A 14,204-nucleotide genomic window follows, 5' to 3' on the forward strand; every position below is an offset into this window, starting at 1 on the left:
AAGTCAGGCTGGTACTATAGTGCTTTACACTGTGAGTGATATACAGAATAAGATGGGCAGTTTGTTGCTGCATAAAACCATCCAGTCATCAGCTTCCACACTGCATCCTTGAGCTCCTGGTTCCTCATGCTGTAGATGAGGGGGTTCACTGCTGGAGGCACCACCGAGTACAGCACTGCCACCACCAGATCCAGGGATGGAGAGGAGAAGGAGGGGGGCTTCAGGTAGGCAAACACTGCCATGCTGAGAAACAGGGAGACCACAGCCAGGTGAGGGAGGCACGTGGAAAAGGCTTTGTGCCGTCCCTGCTCAGAGGGGATCCTCAGCACGGCCCTGAAGATCTGCACATAGGACACCACAATGAAAACAAAGCAACCAAAGACTAAACAGGCACTAACCAGAAGAAGTCCCACTTCCCTGAGGTAGGCATCTGAGCAGGAGAGCTTGAGGATCTGGGGGATTTCACAGAAGAACTGCTCCAGGACATTGCCTTGGCAGAGGGGGAGGGAAAATGTATTGGCAGTGTGCAGCACAGCATAGAGAAACCCAGTGCCCCAGGCAGCTGCTGCCATGTGGACACAAGCTCTGCTGCCCAGGAGGGTCCTGTAGTGCAGAGGTTTGCAGATGGCCACATAGCGGTCGTAGGCCATGGTGGTTAGAAGATAAAACTCTGCTGAAATGAAAAAGACAAACACAAAGGCTTGAGCAGCACATCCCGAGTAGGAGATGTCCCTGGTGTCCCACAGGGAATTGGCCATGGCTGTGGGGAGAGTGGTGGAGATGGAGGCCAGGTCGAGGAGGGAGAGGTTGAAGAGGAAGAAGTACATGGGGGTGTGGAGGTGGTGGTCACAGGCTATGGCAGTGATGATGAGGCCGTTGCCCAGGAGGGCAGCCAGGTAGATGGCCAGGAAGAGCCAGAAGTGCAAGAGCTGCAGCTCCCGTGTGTCTGCCAATGCCAGGAGGAGGAACTGGGTGATGGAGCTTCCAGTGGACATTTTTCCCTTTGGTCCCAGGGACCTGTCCAAAAAGGAAAGCACAATGACAAGTCAGGGGAGACTTCTCAGAGGTAAAGCCCACACCATTTCTCATTGCAATCCCCCTCCCTGAGCTGAATGAGGCATGTTTCAGGAAATTTTTCAACGCTACCAACTGAATGACATGGTGCCTCACAGCTTGGGCACCTAGTTCCCATGAAGACACCTCCAGGGCAGGACCCTGAGAGCTGGTGTCAGAACAGAAGCTGACCTGCAGCCCCACCTCAACCCCACAGAGGAAGAGCACAACAGAAATGTGGGGAAACAGGGAAGAAAACTGCAATGCTCCAAAAAAATGAAGCAAGAAGAGAAAGGCAGATGGGCATGCTGTGGAGCCTTCTCCTTACCCAGCTTTGCTCTCCACCTCACTGACAGTGACACTGTAGGGCATTTGTCTGTGTTGTTCTGTGTTAATTGTAGGACACATGCACTTCTCCCAGACTGGAGGTCCAGCTGCCAAGGATGTGACTCATGCCCTGGATCCCATGGCCTTGGGGGAACAGGCTTTGCTGGGTGGGAGAGAAGACCAGGGGGGTTGCTCCAGAGAAGGTGTCTGCACTGCAGGGGATGGCAGGGAGGTGCACAAATCCCCCTCCCATGGCGTTTCTGGGAGCAGCTCCTGCTCACTCCCTGCCCAAGCCTCTGTCTCTGCTGCCAGAAGCTGTCCCTGCCAGGAGCTGGTTCTCTGTCCCCAGGTCTCTTTCATGTAATCACTCACAGACCCCATCCCCCCTCGCTGTGTGCTCAGCTCTGACCTGCAGAGCCCTCCTGGCATCTCTGTGTCTGCAGCAGCTAAGGAGCAGCTCAGACAAGTGCTAAGGAGAACTGGAGTCGCCGTGCCTTTTCCACAAGGGAGACAGAAATTCCCATCTGCCACAGCCCACCCAGTCAACCACGAGGAGAAAACTCAAAGCACAGACTCCGTCCCATTCAGGTAAATGTTGCCTCAATGTTCTTCTTCAAACGGACCCTCTGCAAATGTCCTGGGGGTGATCTGGAGCTGTGAGCAGCCCTCAGCCACACAGCAACCTGTTGACAGCAGGAAGATCCTGACCTACCTTGCCAATGGCTGCTCCTTCCACCCACAGCTTCTCCCCACATCACTGTGCGCAGCTCCCTGGGCAGGCTGCGTGCAGACCCTGGCACGTGGCAGAGTCCCTGCCCCAGCACTCAGCCCCTGGGGTGCAGGGACCCTGCTCTGAAGGACGGCCCTGGGCAGCCCTGGCTGCACACCCACCTTCACACCCTGCAGTTGTCCCTGGGAGAAGGCAGCCATCATGCCCTGTCCCTCCGATGGTGCAGCAAGGAAGCCCTGCTCTGGAGCACATCCTTCTCCTCCATTCCTGCCATGTTGATGTGCCAGTTCTAGGAGATCCCTCCAGGATGGGCCCTGCAGCCAAAGACTTACTGTGTTAAGGGCTGGGAAGATTTCTCCTCCTTCACTCTACGCAATTTCCCACTCCTGGCTCTCTTTAACCTCTCTCTGTCTCAATCCTCTCCCCTCGGTGCCTGCAGGCAGTGCCCTCAGCCCTGCTGCGCTTTGCAGAGGAGCTGCTCCTGGGCAGAGCTGTCTCTCTGCAGGGCTGCCCACTTGCCAGGAGCTCCCTCCATCCCAGGAGCCCAGCCCAGCTCAGCAGCAGAGGCCCAGCCCAAGGCAGCACTTTCTCTGCCCCTCTGGGCTCCCTCCAGGTGTCCCTGGGGCTCCAGGGCTGACAGCTCCTGAAAGGCAGCAGGGTCCTGCATGGGGAACACAATTTGAAGCAGACTGAAGTAATCACCATCTGTCCCTCTCCAAACACTGGGCAGACCGATTCCTGCAGTGGGAATTGCTCTACCAGGGTGCACGGGTCTATGGGAGGTGTCAATGTTCCCCTCTGGACACTTACATCCCTGTCCCATTGTCAGGCAGGAGAGGGTGGCAGTGACGGCAGGGGATCATTTCCACCTGTGTGGGGCAGGGATTCAGCTCAGTGTGCTGGTTTTGGCTGGGGCAGAGTTAATTTTCTTCATAGTAGCTGGGATGGGGCAACGTTTTGGGTTTGTGCTGGCAGCAGTGTTGATAATACAGGGATGTTTTCGTTACTGCTGAGCAGTGCTTACACAGAGTCAAGGCCTTTTCTGCTTCTCCCACCACCCCACCAGTCAGTAGGCTGGGGGTGCACGAGAATCTGGGAGGGGACACAGCCGGGACAGCTGACCCCAACTGGCCAAAGGGCTCTTCCACACCATATGACATCGTGCTCAGCCTATAAACCTGGGGGAAGAAGAAGAAACGGGGGGATGTATGGAGTGATGGCGTTTGTCTTCCCAAGTAACCGTTACGTGTGATGGAGCCCTGCTTTCCTGGAGATGGCTGAACACCTGCCTGCCAATGGGAAGGAGTGAATGAATTCCTTGCTTTGCTTTGCTTGCGTGCACAGCTCTTGCTTTATTAAACTGTCTTTATCTCAACCCATGAGTTTTCTCATTTTTGCTCTTCCAATTCTCTCCCCCATCCTGCTGGGGGGGAGTGAGCGAGCGGCTGTGTGGTGCTTAGTTGCTGCCTGGGGTTAAACCACGACACGGGGTCAGTGCAGGCATCTCGGCTCTCAGCAGTAGCCCTGAAGCTGGAGGGGCATTCAGCTTGTCCCATGCACCCCACAGACCCACATGAGCTGGGATTCCCCTTGGCTCAGCTCAGAATGGACAAAAGAGGTGGGAGCTCTTTGTTTAAGCTGCCATGCTAGTTAATGGAGATGGGGGCCAGGAGTGGGTTGCTCAGGTGGAGACACCTGGTGCCATTTGAGGTGCCACAGATGGTCCAAGGCATGTGCAGGTGACTGCAAGCTGTAATGGAATAATTGTGAGGGACAGGGTGGTGTCTGGGGGCAACATCTTGGAGGCGGCTGGGGAATTCCTTTGGCCAACTGAAATGGCAGCAGATGCTGACATTTAGTACAAAGAATCCTGTCCATGATCAGTATGTTCAGGGCAGCCCACAGAGATATTCCTCTGACCAAACTGAGGCATCTGCCACAGCCAAGGCTAAGTCTCTCTCCTTCTCTTCTCCCTCAGCTGTATGTCCTAGATCTACACTGACTGTAATGTCTTGTGGTCTCCTTTCAGAGCTGCACAGCCCTGCTCTGCTTATCTCTGGCGCTGGTGAGAGCAGGCTTTGCTCACTCTGCAGGCACCTCATGTCAGCGACCTCAGCATCTACATCTGCATCTCCTATCATTATTTCCCATATGATCCATCTAGCATATACTCCAAGCACATCTCTGCTGTGAAGAAAAGCCATCGCGTATATGGGCTCTTGGGACCTCAGAGGGGCAGACTGTGGCCTGTCCTGGGGACCTTCAGGAGGGATCTCATGAGCAGGAGGACGGATAGGCAGCAGAGCTCAGCACAGCTGGTCTTTAAGGACAACCTCCTGCAAGCACAGCAGTGGTCCATGCGGATGTTCAGTGGACTCTCATAAGGGACTTCAGTGGCACCAAGATGAGCTGTTACTGCTGAAGTTACAGCTAAAGAGGGAAAACCCGACTCTGTGGGGCCACTGCAGAATTTAGCAAGAGCAGGTGTAGACAGGTCTGAGATACAATATGTGGCCTTTGGCTCAGTCTTCGTCAGCAAGGTCTCCCAGGCCTTTTTGCCTTGAGGCAGGACCCATGGAGAACAAGCAGCAGTGGGTGGGGATCAAGTCGGGGGTCACCTGAGCAAACTCAACTCTTTACCAGTCCATGGGAGCGGAGGGACTCCATCCAAGGGTGCTGAGAGAGCAGGCAGAAAGTCACAGTGACACTGCTCTGTGTCACTTTGGGCAGGTCATCAGGGGAACTCCCCGAGGACTTGCAAAAAGCAAACATTGCATGCATCTTTCAAAAAGGCCCCAAGGATGAGCTGGGGAACTCCAGGCTGTTCACCCTCCTTTTGGTTGAGGCGTGTGTCCCAGAGCGTGTCCTCTTGGATCCCATTTCTGGGTTTCTGAAAGAGAAGGTGACTGGATTTACTCAGGTAGATCATGCCTGACCATCTGCGCTGCTCTCTGAGATGAAAGGGTTGTACTTCTGGGTGAGGGGAGAGCAGTGCATGTCATTTACCTGGACTTAAGCAAGGTTTTTAACACTCTGCCCCACGATATGCTTTCATCTGTGTTATGATATCATGGTCTGTCTGGGTGGGTAAGTAGATGGATCACAAACTGATTGCCTGTTTGGGCTCAGAGGGATGCGGTAAATGGGTGCTACTCTGCCTGAAGGCCTCTCACTGCAGAGTCCTGCAGGGGTCTGTCCTGCAACCTGCCCTCTTTCACATGGCTTTCCTGGTCTGGAGGAGATGAAAGAATGCTTTCTCATAGAGTTTGCAGATGGCACCAAAGCGAGGGGAGTAGCTGAGACACTGGAGGGCAGGGCTGCCATCCCAAAGGATACAGACAGGCGGGAGGGATGGACCAACGGGAACCTCATGAGGTCCAGCAAGGACAGATCCAAAGGCCTGTCCTGGAGTGGACTAGGCCCCTGCAGTGGCATAGGCGAGGGGCTGCTGGCTGGGTTGCAGCTCTGTGTTCAATGCTCTGGTGGTCCTTGGGTTACGTTAGGCCAAAGAAGAGCTATCGGCAAGGAAGGCCAAGAGCCTCCTGGGCTGTGTGAGCAGGAGCACAGGCAGGGGAAGTGGTTCTCCGCCTCTGCTCAGCACTTGTTAGGCCACATGCAGAATACTTTCTCAGGGTTTGGCCCCACACAATGCAAGAGAGGCACTGCCCATGGTGATCCAGGGATGTTTCCAAGAAGACAGTCAGGCTGATCACTGGGGTGTAAGACAGGAGGACAAGAGGCAATGGGCTGAGACAAGAGAGAGACAGGTTAGCTCTGGGGAGAAACTTTTCCAACAGGCAGACAGTCAAGCACTGGAAGTTGTTTCCCAGGCTGTGCTCTGGCTCCATCCCTGCAACTTCTCAACACCCAAATGGACCAAACCCCTCGGTAACCTGGTGTGACCCTGCTTGGAGCAGCAAGTTGGTCTGGACACCACCCAAATTCCCTTCCAGCCTGAACGATGCTGGTTTTCCTTCTCCTTCATGTTGTCAATGTTAAGGACTGCACTCAGGGTCTCCCTGACTGTGGAAGTCATTCCCATCCGGGACAGGGCTGCCTCCCAGGTACCCCCAGACAGCCCTGATCCCATCCTTTGCTTCACCTTTCATGTCCTGGTTCCCTCTTGCCCTCCTCTCAAGGTCATCTTTTTTACCATCCTCATACTCCCTGTAAAGAACCGCCTACCCTGTTAGCCCTTTCTGCACTGGCTAGCCTCTTCTGGGTTTGTGCCCTCCTTTGTTGTTTCTGATGTGGGTTTTGTGAGGCTTTCTACCTTGGGCAGCAATTCCAGCAAACAAGTACTGCTTTTTCTTTACCTGTAGTGTCCTGCAATGCCTCGTGCTGATATCCTGGTAGAAGCACAAATGAGGATGGGCCATCTGCAAACATACCATAAATGCTGGCACAAGAGGGCTCCAGTCCAGAGGGACCCAGGCACACTTGGGGATTTCGCCAAAAAAAACCCCAAAACCCTCCCAAAGATCCACAAGGAGAAGAGACAAGCCCTGCACCAGGGACGGAATAATCCTGCAGCAGTGTGGGCTGCAACCTGACTGGGTGAGGAGTGGCCCTGAGCGAAAGGGCCTGGGCATGAGCATGGATGCCATACAAGCCAGTGGTCTCCCAGTTCTGGAGGAATGGGCAGAAGCTGGAGAGGATCGAGACAAGGGCAACAAGGATGGTGTTAGGGGCCTAATTACATGAGCTGTGTGGAGACAGTGAGGGAACGGAGCCTCTTTAGCCTGCTGCTGAAGGGCATGCTGAGGAACACCCAGCACCATCCTACGTCTGCCTGGAGAGATGATGGAAAAACCCTCTCTTGTGCTGTCAGAAATGGTATGGCATGGGCAACAGCCCCAAACTGCCTCTTGGGAGATTCACACAGGGCAACAGGAAAAGTAACAAAAACCCTAGGAGTGTGGTGCTGCACTGCAGCAGGACACCCAGAGTGTCTCTGTGATCCCCACCCTGGGAGGTTTTCAGGTCTCAGCTCCCAAAAGTGCCACCATCCTGACCACGGGGTTGGTGGTAGTTACCCTTTGGGCAGGAGGCCAGGCTGGAGACCCCCAGCAGTCCCTTTCCCACCCACGCTTCCACCAGCAGCCTGTGGCTTGCAGTACGTCCTAGAAGAAGGGACTCAGTTGAAGGTGAGGGTGTCTCTATCAGGCTCATGGGAAGATTCAGAGAAGAAAGCAGCTCAAGCGATCTCTAGTCCATTGTGCAGCTCAAAGCAAGGCCAGCTCTGAGGTCAGACCAGGTTGCTCCCGAAATGTTGGTATTCATGAAAAGGCTCTAAAGAGGAGCCAGGCATCTAAGCCACGGTTAGAGAACCAGAGACAAGACATTTGACCAGCTCCCTGAAGACCAGTATTGGGAACACCTCACCTTTTGGTCCTCTACTGGTTTTGGTTGGGATAGAGTTGATTTTAATCATAGTAGCTCGTATGGTTGTATGTTTTGGATCTGTGATGAAAACAGCCGTGATAACACAACGCTGTTTTAGCGATTGCTGAACTGTGCTGACACAGGGTCAAGGCCTTTTCTGTTTCCCAGGCTGCCCTGCCAGTGAGTAGGCTGGGAGTGGGCAAGAAGTTGGGAGGGGACACAGCCAAGACAGCTGGGGGAATCTCCACTTAATTGCTGAAAGGAAGGTTCTCTGCTGCAGATTTCAGGCTTCAGAGATAGGATCTGAAGAGAAGAGCTTTGAACTAGCAAAACTTTTCCATCATTTTGCGTGTGTTGCCTCACTTCCCCGCTTTCACTCATTGGCACCCAGAAGCATCACCATCTTCAATTTGCTCTCCTCTGAAATACGGCCAAGTGATGGGAAGAAAGGAAGAAGAAGGAGAGAGGAGGTCACTACCACTTTTTCAGTCTGTATACGGCTGAATTTCACAGGTATAATTCAGGTTAATTTTGGTACAAACCTTGAGAGTTTGAAAGCGTTCAAGGGACTCCCCTCCAGCCGCCCACCTTTGGCCCTGGCCTGGTGAGCACCTCCAGGGCCTGGCTCTACAAGCGCTGCAGTGCCATGGCTGTGCTGGGCCTTTGTGTATCGGCCGGAGCCTGGCACTTGGAGGGACAGGGTGTTGTGCCATTGGGCATCCATAACGGCTCAAGCTGGGAAGTGAGTCTGCGAGTCAGACCCAACGAGGTCCATGGCCAGGCATGGCTGTGCCCATGGCTGTGGCTGGCGAGCAGTATGCCCACAGCGTAGCTCAGGTCAGACTGACACTGGATTTCACATCCCTGATCCACTTTTCCCTGTTTGCAAGTACCAGATCCAGGTGAGCATCACCTCTGTTGGCACATCTGGCAGCTGGGCTAAGAAGCTGGCCCCAGGAACCAGAAGAAACCTGCGGGGCTGTTTGCACCCTGCGGTTTCCCCTTCTCATGAGCATCAGGGTGATTAGAGTCCCCAGGGGTGATGTGGAGTCAATGGACTTCCTCCCATTGCTTAAATAAGACTGTGTCCTCTTCCTCACCTCATTCCAGGTATTTAGCTCCTACCACAATGTCTCCCTAACTGGTCTCTCCTGTGACCCCCCACCCACAAGAGCTCACCCAATCTGCTGCCCATCCCATAGAGGACCTCCATACATCCAGGCAGCTCCCTCCCCCTGAGGGCATCCCCCTCCTGATGTTCCCCACCTCTCTCCTCTGAACAGCCTGTATCCACGCATCACAGAACCTTAAGGTTTCTGACCTGTCCCACACACCTCAGCAGGTATTTACATCAATGTCACAGCTCTGTGACAGCACACAGGGCTCCATCCCCTCCTGTCTGTGCCCCAGGCTGAGGCCATTGGTGCACATTTGGGCTGCAGCCCCTCAGCTTGGTGCCACCAGGGCCAACCTCAGACTTGTCACAGCTCTTGCACCCAAGATCCTGTGCAAGCCAAGGCTTTGCTTCAGAGCGGAGACATGCTGGCGTGGATGGCAGATGGCAATGTGAGGCTGAAATGAGGGGCCCACAAGGTGAGCAAACCCTGTGCTCCCCAAGGCAAGAGACAAACAGGTTTGGACTGGGCGGCCCTGGCAGGAGAGGGCTTTGCTGTCTGCAATGTCACTGCAGCCCAGAGAGGCTGTGGTGGAGGTGAAGCTGATCTCCAAGCAGGACAGGTTGCTGCTGAAAATATCCTTGACTGTGGACATCCTGTTATCCAGGCACGCTGTGAAAATCATTCACCTGTCCCTTGATTGTATCATCAAGGAGGTGAATAAAGGATGGGGGGAAGAAGAATCCTTTGAAAGTGTTGGCACATGAGTGGAGACCCTGCTGTGGTGTGCCTCGTACTCATGCACTGCCCCATGCATGTAATGGCTAGACGTGGGACAGACACTGCCTCCCTGCAGCAGTGGCATTCAGTAACTTGCGCCTAAGCCCCAAACCTCTCTGAGATGCCATTAGAGGTGTCTGTTAGTGACCAGCTCTGAATGGGGATTGCTGTGCGATAGGTCCTAAGACGCCCTCGTCAGATGCCCTTGTGCTGGGCAGCTTTGGCATCTGAGATAGCACTACAGGCCGGTATTTGGCCATTAAATTGAGCAGCTGCCCTGTCCCTGTCTGGGTGACTGGTCTCATACCGGAACAAAAGAAGGCGATTCTTAGACCTAACTCTGACAGAAATGACACAGCTGGAAAGAAGTGTCTCTCCCCAGCTGAGAGGGGGAACATGAGTGATTCCATCATTCTGTTTCACAGCAGGTTCCCCTGGAGCCCCAGGGACACCTGGAGGGAGCCCAGAGGGGCAGAGAAAGTGCTGCCTTGGGCTGGGCCTCTGCTGCTGAGCTGGGCTGGGCTCCTGGGATGGAGGGAGCTCCTGGCAAGCGGGCAGCCCTGCAGAGAGACAGCTCTGCCCAGGAGCAGCTCCTCTGCAAAGCGCAGCAGGGCTGAGGGCACTGCCTGCAGGCACCGAGGGGAGAGGAGCAAGGCAGAGAGAGGTTAAAGGCAGACGTGAGTGGGAAGGTGCATAGAGCTCACTGGAGCAGACATCTTCACAGCCCTTGACACGGTAAGGCTCTGGCTGCAGGGCAATGCACTGGAGTATTCTGGAGGGATCTCCTAGAGCTGGCACATCCCATGGTTGGTGCAGTGGAGAGGGGCGTGCTCCAGAGCAGTGGTTCTGTGCTGGGGCAGGGACCCTGCCGCCTGCCAGGGTCAGCTCTCAGCCTGCCCAGGGAGCTCCCCATGGCAATCTAGGGAGAAGCTGTGGGTGGAAGCAGCAACCCTCGGCAGGTTCTGCTGTTGAGAGGGTGCTGCATGGGCCAGGGCTGCTCACAGCTGCAGATCATCCCCAGGATATTTGCAGAGGGTCCTTTTGAAGAAGGCCATTGAGGCAGCATTTACCCGAAGGAGAAGATGGCTGGGTGGGCAGTGGGAGATGGGAATTTCCTTCTGCCTTGTGGAAAAGGCAGGGAGACCCCAGTTCTCCTTAGCACTTGTCTGAGCTGCTCGTCAGTGCCTGCAGACACAGAAATATCCGCGGGCAGTGCCCTGCTGCCAGGAGGGGTCTGCAGGGCAGAGCTGAGCACACAGTGGGGGGGACTGACTGTTTGAGCAGGGACGGGGAGGAGATGTGGGGACAGAGAACCAGCCCCTGGCAGAGGCAGCTCCAGGCACCAGAGACGTGGGCAGGGAGGCAAAGGGATCTGCTCCCAGAAGCACCATGGGAAGGTGGGGATTCAGGCAGCTCTCTGCCATCCCCTGCACTGCAGACGCCTTCCCTGGAGCAACTCCCTGCTCTCCTCTCCCACCCAGAAGAGCCTCTGTCCCCATGGCCCCAGGGTCCAGGTCATGAGTTACCTCCTGCACAGCTGGACCTCCAGAAAAGAAGCACATGGGTCCTACAATTAATATTTATGTGTGCTTGTGTCTGTGAGGTGGAGAGCACAGCTGCGTATGGAGAAGGCTTCCCTGCATGCCTCTCTGCCTTCCTCTCCTTGCTTCGTTTTTGTTTTTTTTTTTTTTTGAGCGTAGCAGTATCCTTCCTTGATTCCCTCCCTGTCAGTGATGCTCTTCGTCTCTGGGGTTGGGGTGGTGGTGCAGGTCAGCTTCTCTCCTAACTATGACTGGGGATCCTTCAATGGAGGTCTCCTCATGGGAACTAGGTGCCCAAGCTGTATTTACAACTGTGAGGCACCATGTCATTCAGTTGACAGGGCTGGGGACTGAGCTGACTCGTTCCTCATTCAGCTCAGGGAGGGGGGATTGCAATGAGAAATGGCAGAGGATTTTCGAGAGAAGATTCTCCTAACTTGTTGCTGTCTATTCCTTTTTGGACAGTGCCCAATGCCCAGAGGAAGCAAATGTCCAATGGCAGCTCCATCACCCAGTTCCTCCTCCTGGCATTGGCAGACAAACGGGAATTGCAGCTCTTGCACTTCTGCCTCTTCCTGGGAATCTACCTGGCTGCCCTCCTGGGCAACGGCCTCATCATCACCGCCATTGCCTGTGACCACCACCTCCACACCCCCATGTACTTCTTCCTCCTCAACCTCTCCCTCCTTGACCTGGCCTCCGTCTCCACTACTCTCCCCAAAGTCATGGCCAATTCCCTGTGGGACAACAGGGAAATCTCCTACTTGGGATGTGCTGCACAGCTCTTTTTTTTAATCTTCTTTATCTCAGCAGAGTATTGTCTCCTAACTGTCATGTCTTATGACCGCTACGTGGCCATCTGCAAACCCCTGCACTATGGGACCCTGCTGGGCAGCAGAGCTTGTGTCCACATGGCAGCAGCTGCCTGGGGCACTGGGTTTCTCAATGCTCTCTTGAACACATTCAATACATTTTCCCTACCCCTCTGCCAAGGCAATGTACTGGACCTTTTCTTTTGTGAGATCCCTCAGATCCTCAAGCTCTCCTGCTCAGACTCCTACCTCAGGGAAATGGGCCTTCTTGTTGTTAGTGCCTCTTTAATCTTTGGTTGCTTTGTTTTCCTTGTGGTGTCCTATGTGCAGATCTTCAGGGCCGTGCTGAGGATCCCCTCTGAGCAGGGTCGGCACAAAGCCTTTTCCATGTGCCTCCCTCACCTGGCCGTGGTCTCCCTGTTTGTCAGCACTGTAATGTTTGCCTACTTGAAGCCCCCCTCCATCTCCTCCAGATCCCTGGATCTGTCGATGGCAGTTCTGTACTCGGTGGTGTCTCCAGCAGTGAACCCCCTCATCTACAGCATGAGGAACGAGGAGCTCAAAGGCATCTTGAGGAAAGTGATTTCAAGGGCTTCTTTCAGGAGGCATAAACTTCCTATCTGTATCCACAAATAACTCCCACGGTAAACCATTCCAGGACTTTACTTTGTGAGGTGTTCTATCGTCATTAGCATCACTATGTTTATAAGTATAATCATCATTATCACCATTATTATTATCACTATCATTATGGCTTCATTGAGCTTTCTCTGTCTTGCCTGTAGCATGTATTTATGTATGTCTAACACTGGGTCAGTGCTGACTCTCTCATAGCAGCTCTTTAATAAATGCCTTCTCCCCAGTGCAGTGCCCGAAGCCTCGACTTGTCTTCCAAAGCTGTTGCCAAGCGTGGTCATGAGCAGCTGCACCCCAAAAGGGCCTGTTGCTCCCTGGACTCAGGAGCAAAGAGCTCAATGTCATGTTGTGACCTGTTAGAGAGCAAGGTTTGCATTCAAGTTTCTAGTTACAGTGGAGATGGTGAATGGTCACTGAGGCACATATGCAGGGCTGTCCCACATGGGGGACACATCCCAGGGCTTCCAGATATGGCAGGTGATGTCCTTAAGGATGGGAGTCTGGAGTTGCCTGGGGAGCCTGGGGCATCCCCATGGACAGCGTGTGCTTGGGGTGGGCAGTGACATGATCCCCACAAAGTGAGAGGTCCCCCACAATGGAGTCACCCAAAGGGAAAGTGCTAAACGCAGGGATCTGTAGGGAAACGAGGACTCTGCAGTCCCAGGGGAGGCAGTGGGCACCAAGCAGGTACAAAAAAGGAAGACCGGAGAGTGATTCTTGTCACCCTCAGGCCCAAATGAACACACCTACTGTCCTTGGGAAAGCACCACAGTCCCTTCAAGCACCTGCCACATCCAGAGACCCCCAGGGAGGCGGATTAGTGGTAGTGATCCCCATCCAGGTCAAGGCCCTGCAGGGAGCATGGGGAGGGGGCCAGGAAACCTCCAGCTGCATCAGAGGAGGGGTGGGGAAAATTCAGGTGGCAGCTGATGTGGGCTGGAAATTGCCTGGGGGAGACAAATTCTGGCATTGCGCTCATCAGCAGTAGTGCCCAGACTGTGGTTACCCTAAAGCAGGCTCACGGTGCAGAGCCACAAGTCCTTTCTGTCCTGGTGCTCCCTGAGGTCTGGGAAGTGGATGAAGCAGAATCGGCATCCCTCACTCCCCACCCCTTAGTGCCATGGTTCCTCCTGAAGCGTGGCATTGAAAGGGAGGCTGGGAACCTTTGTCAGGGCTAGCGATGAAGGAAGCATGACCCCGTGAGTTTGCTGTTGTCCCTCAGTCCCTGTGCCCAGCACATGCCCTAGAGACAGTCTCCCCCAGCCCATATGCTGGCCCCAAAGTCACCCCCAGTCCTGACCCTTTGTGTTTTCCAGCCCTGGCCATTCACCATGGTCCAGGTGTGGGCTGATCATTTAAATGTGACCAGCTCCACCTACGCTGGGAGAACATCCAGCCCTTCCCCAACTCCCACATGCCCAGACCCTGGCAGTCCCCTGTCTACGAACTCCTGCCCGGGACACAGCCAAGTCTGGGCAGGGACCGGTGCTGGGGAGGGCTGCCAAAGCAGGAGGGCTGCCGAGGGATGTGGCACTGAGGTCCATTGGGCAGACCGTCCCAGGGGGACGTTTTCCCACCCCTGAATGCAGCCTGCCCCATTGATGCCTGCACAGCTGGGCTGTGTGGCAGCAGAGCTGCGCTGGTGCAGGGATGGGAATGAGAACAAGAGCCATGATGCTCCAGGAAGCTCCCACACTGCCAGGACTCCAAATGACCCTCAAAATGACCCTCAAACAGGCAGGGCTGTCACCCCAGTCATAGTACTGGAGGGGCAGGCTGAGCTCCAACAGCTCCAGCTCTGCCAGCAGACTCGCTGAAGCCAGAG

At 54.6% G+C, this 14,204-nt stretch overlaps 2 protein-coding genes across 2 annotated transcripts; one reads left to right on the plus strand and one right to left on the minus strand.

Annotated features, from left to right (window-relative positions):
• Nucleotides 1-14: 14 nt before the first annotated feature.
• Nucleotides 15-995, minus strand: LOC309603323 (olfactory receptor 14C36-like; the record flags this gene model as incomplete). The annotated part of the gene is made up of 1 exon (XM_082338200.1): nt 15-995. One exon carries the CDS (start codon nt 993-995, stop codon nt 15-17), a length of 981 nt encoding a protein of 326 aa, XP_082194326.1.
• A 10,424-nt stretch (nt 996-11,419) lies between these two features.
• Nucleotides 11,420-12,379, plus strand: LOC309603324 (olfactory receptor 14J1-like; the record flags this gene model as incomplete). Its single annotated transcript, XM_082338201.1, has 1 exon — nt 11,420-12,379. One exon carries the CDS (start codon nt 11,420-11,422, stop codon nt 12,377-12,379), a length of 960 nt encoding a protein of 319 aa, XP_082194327.1.
• Nucleotides 12,380-14,204: the final 1,825 nt, after the last annotated feature.

Source organism: Platalea leucorodia (assembly GCF_965183815.1).
Source record: "Platalea leucorodia genome assembly, contig: HAP1_HAP1_SCAFFOLD_54, whole genome shotgun sequence".
In the NCBI taxonomy this organism is placed as follows: Eukaryota; Metazoa; Chordata; class Aves; order Pelecaniformes; family Threskiornithidae; genus Platalea; species Platalea leucorodia.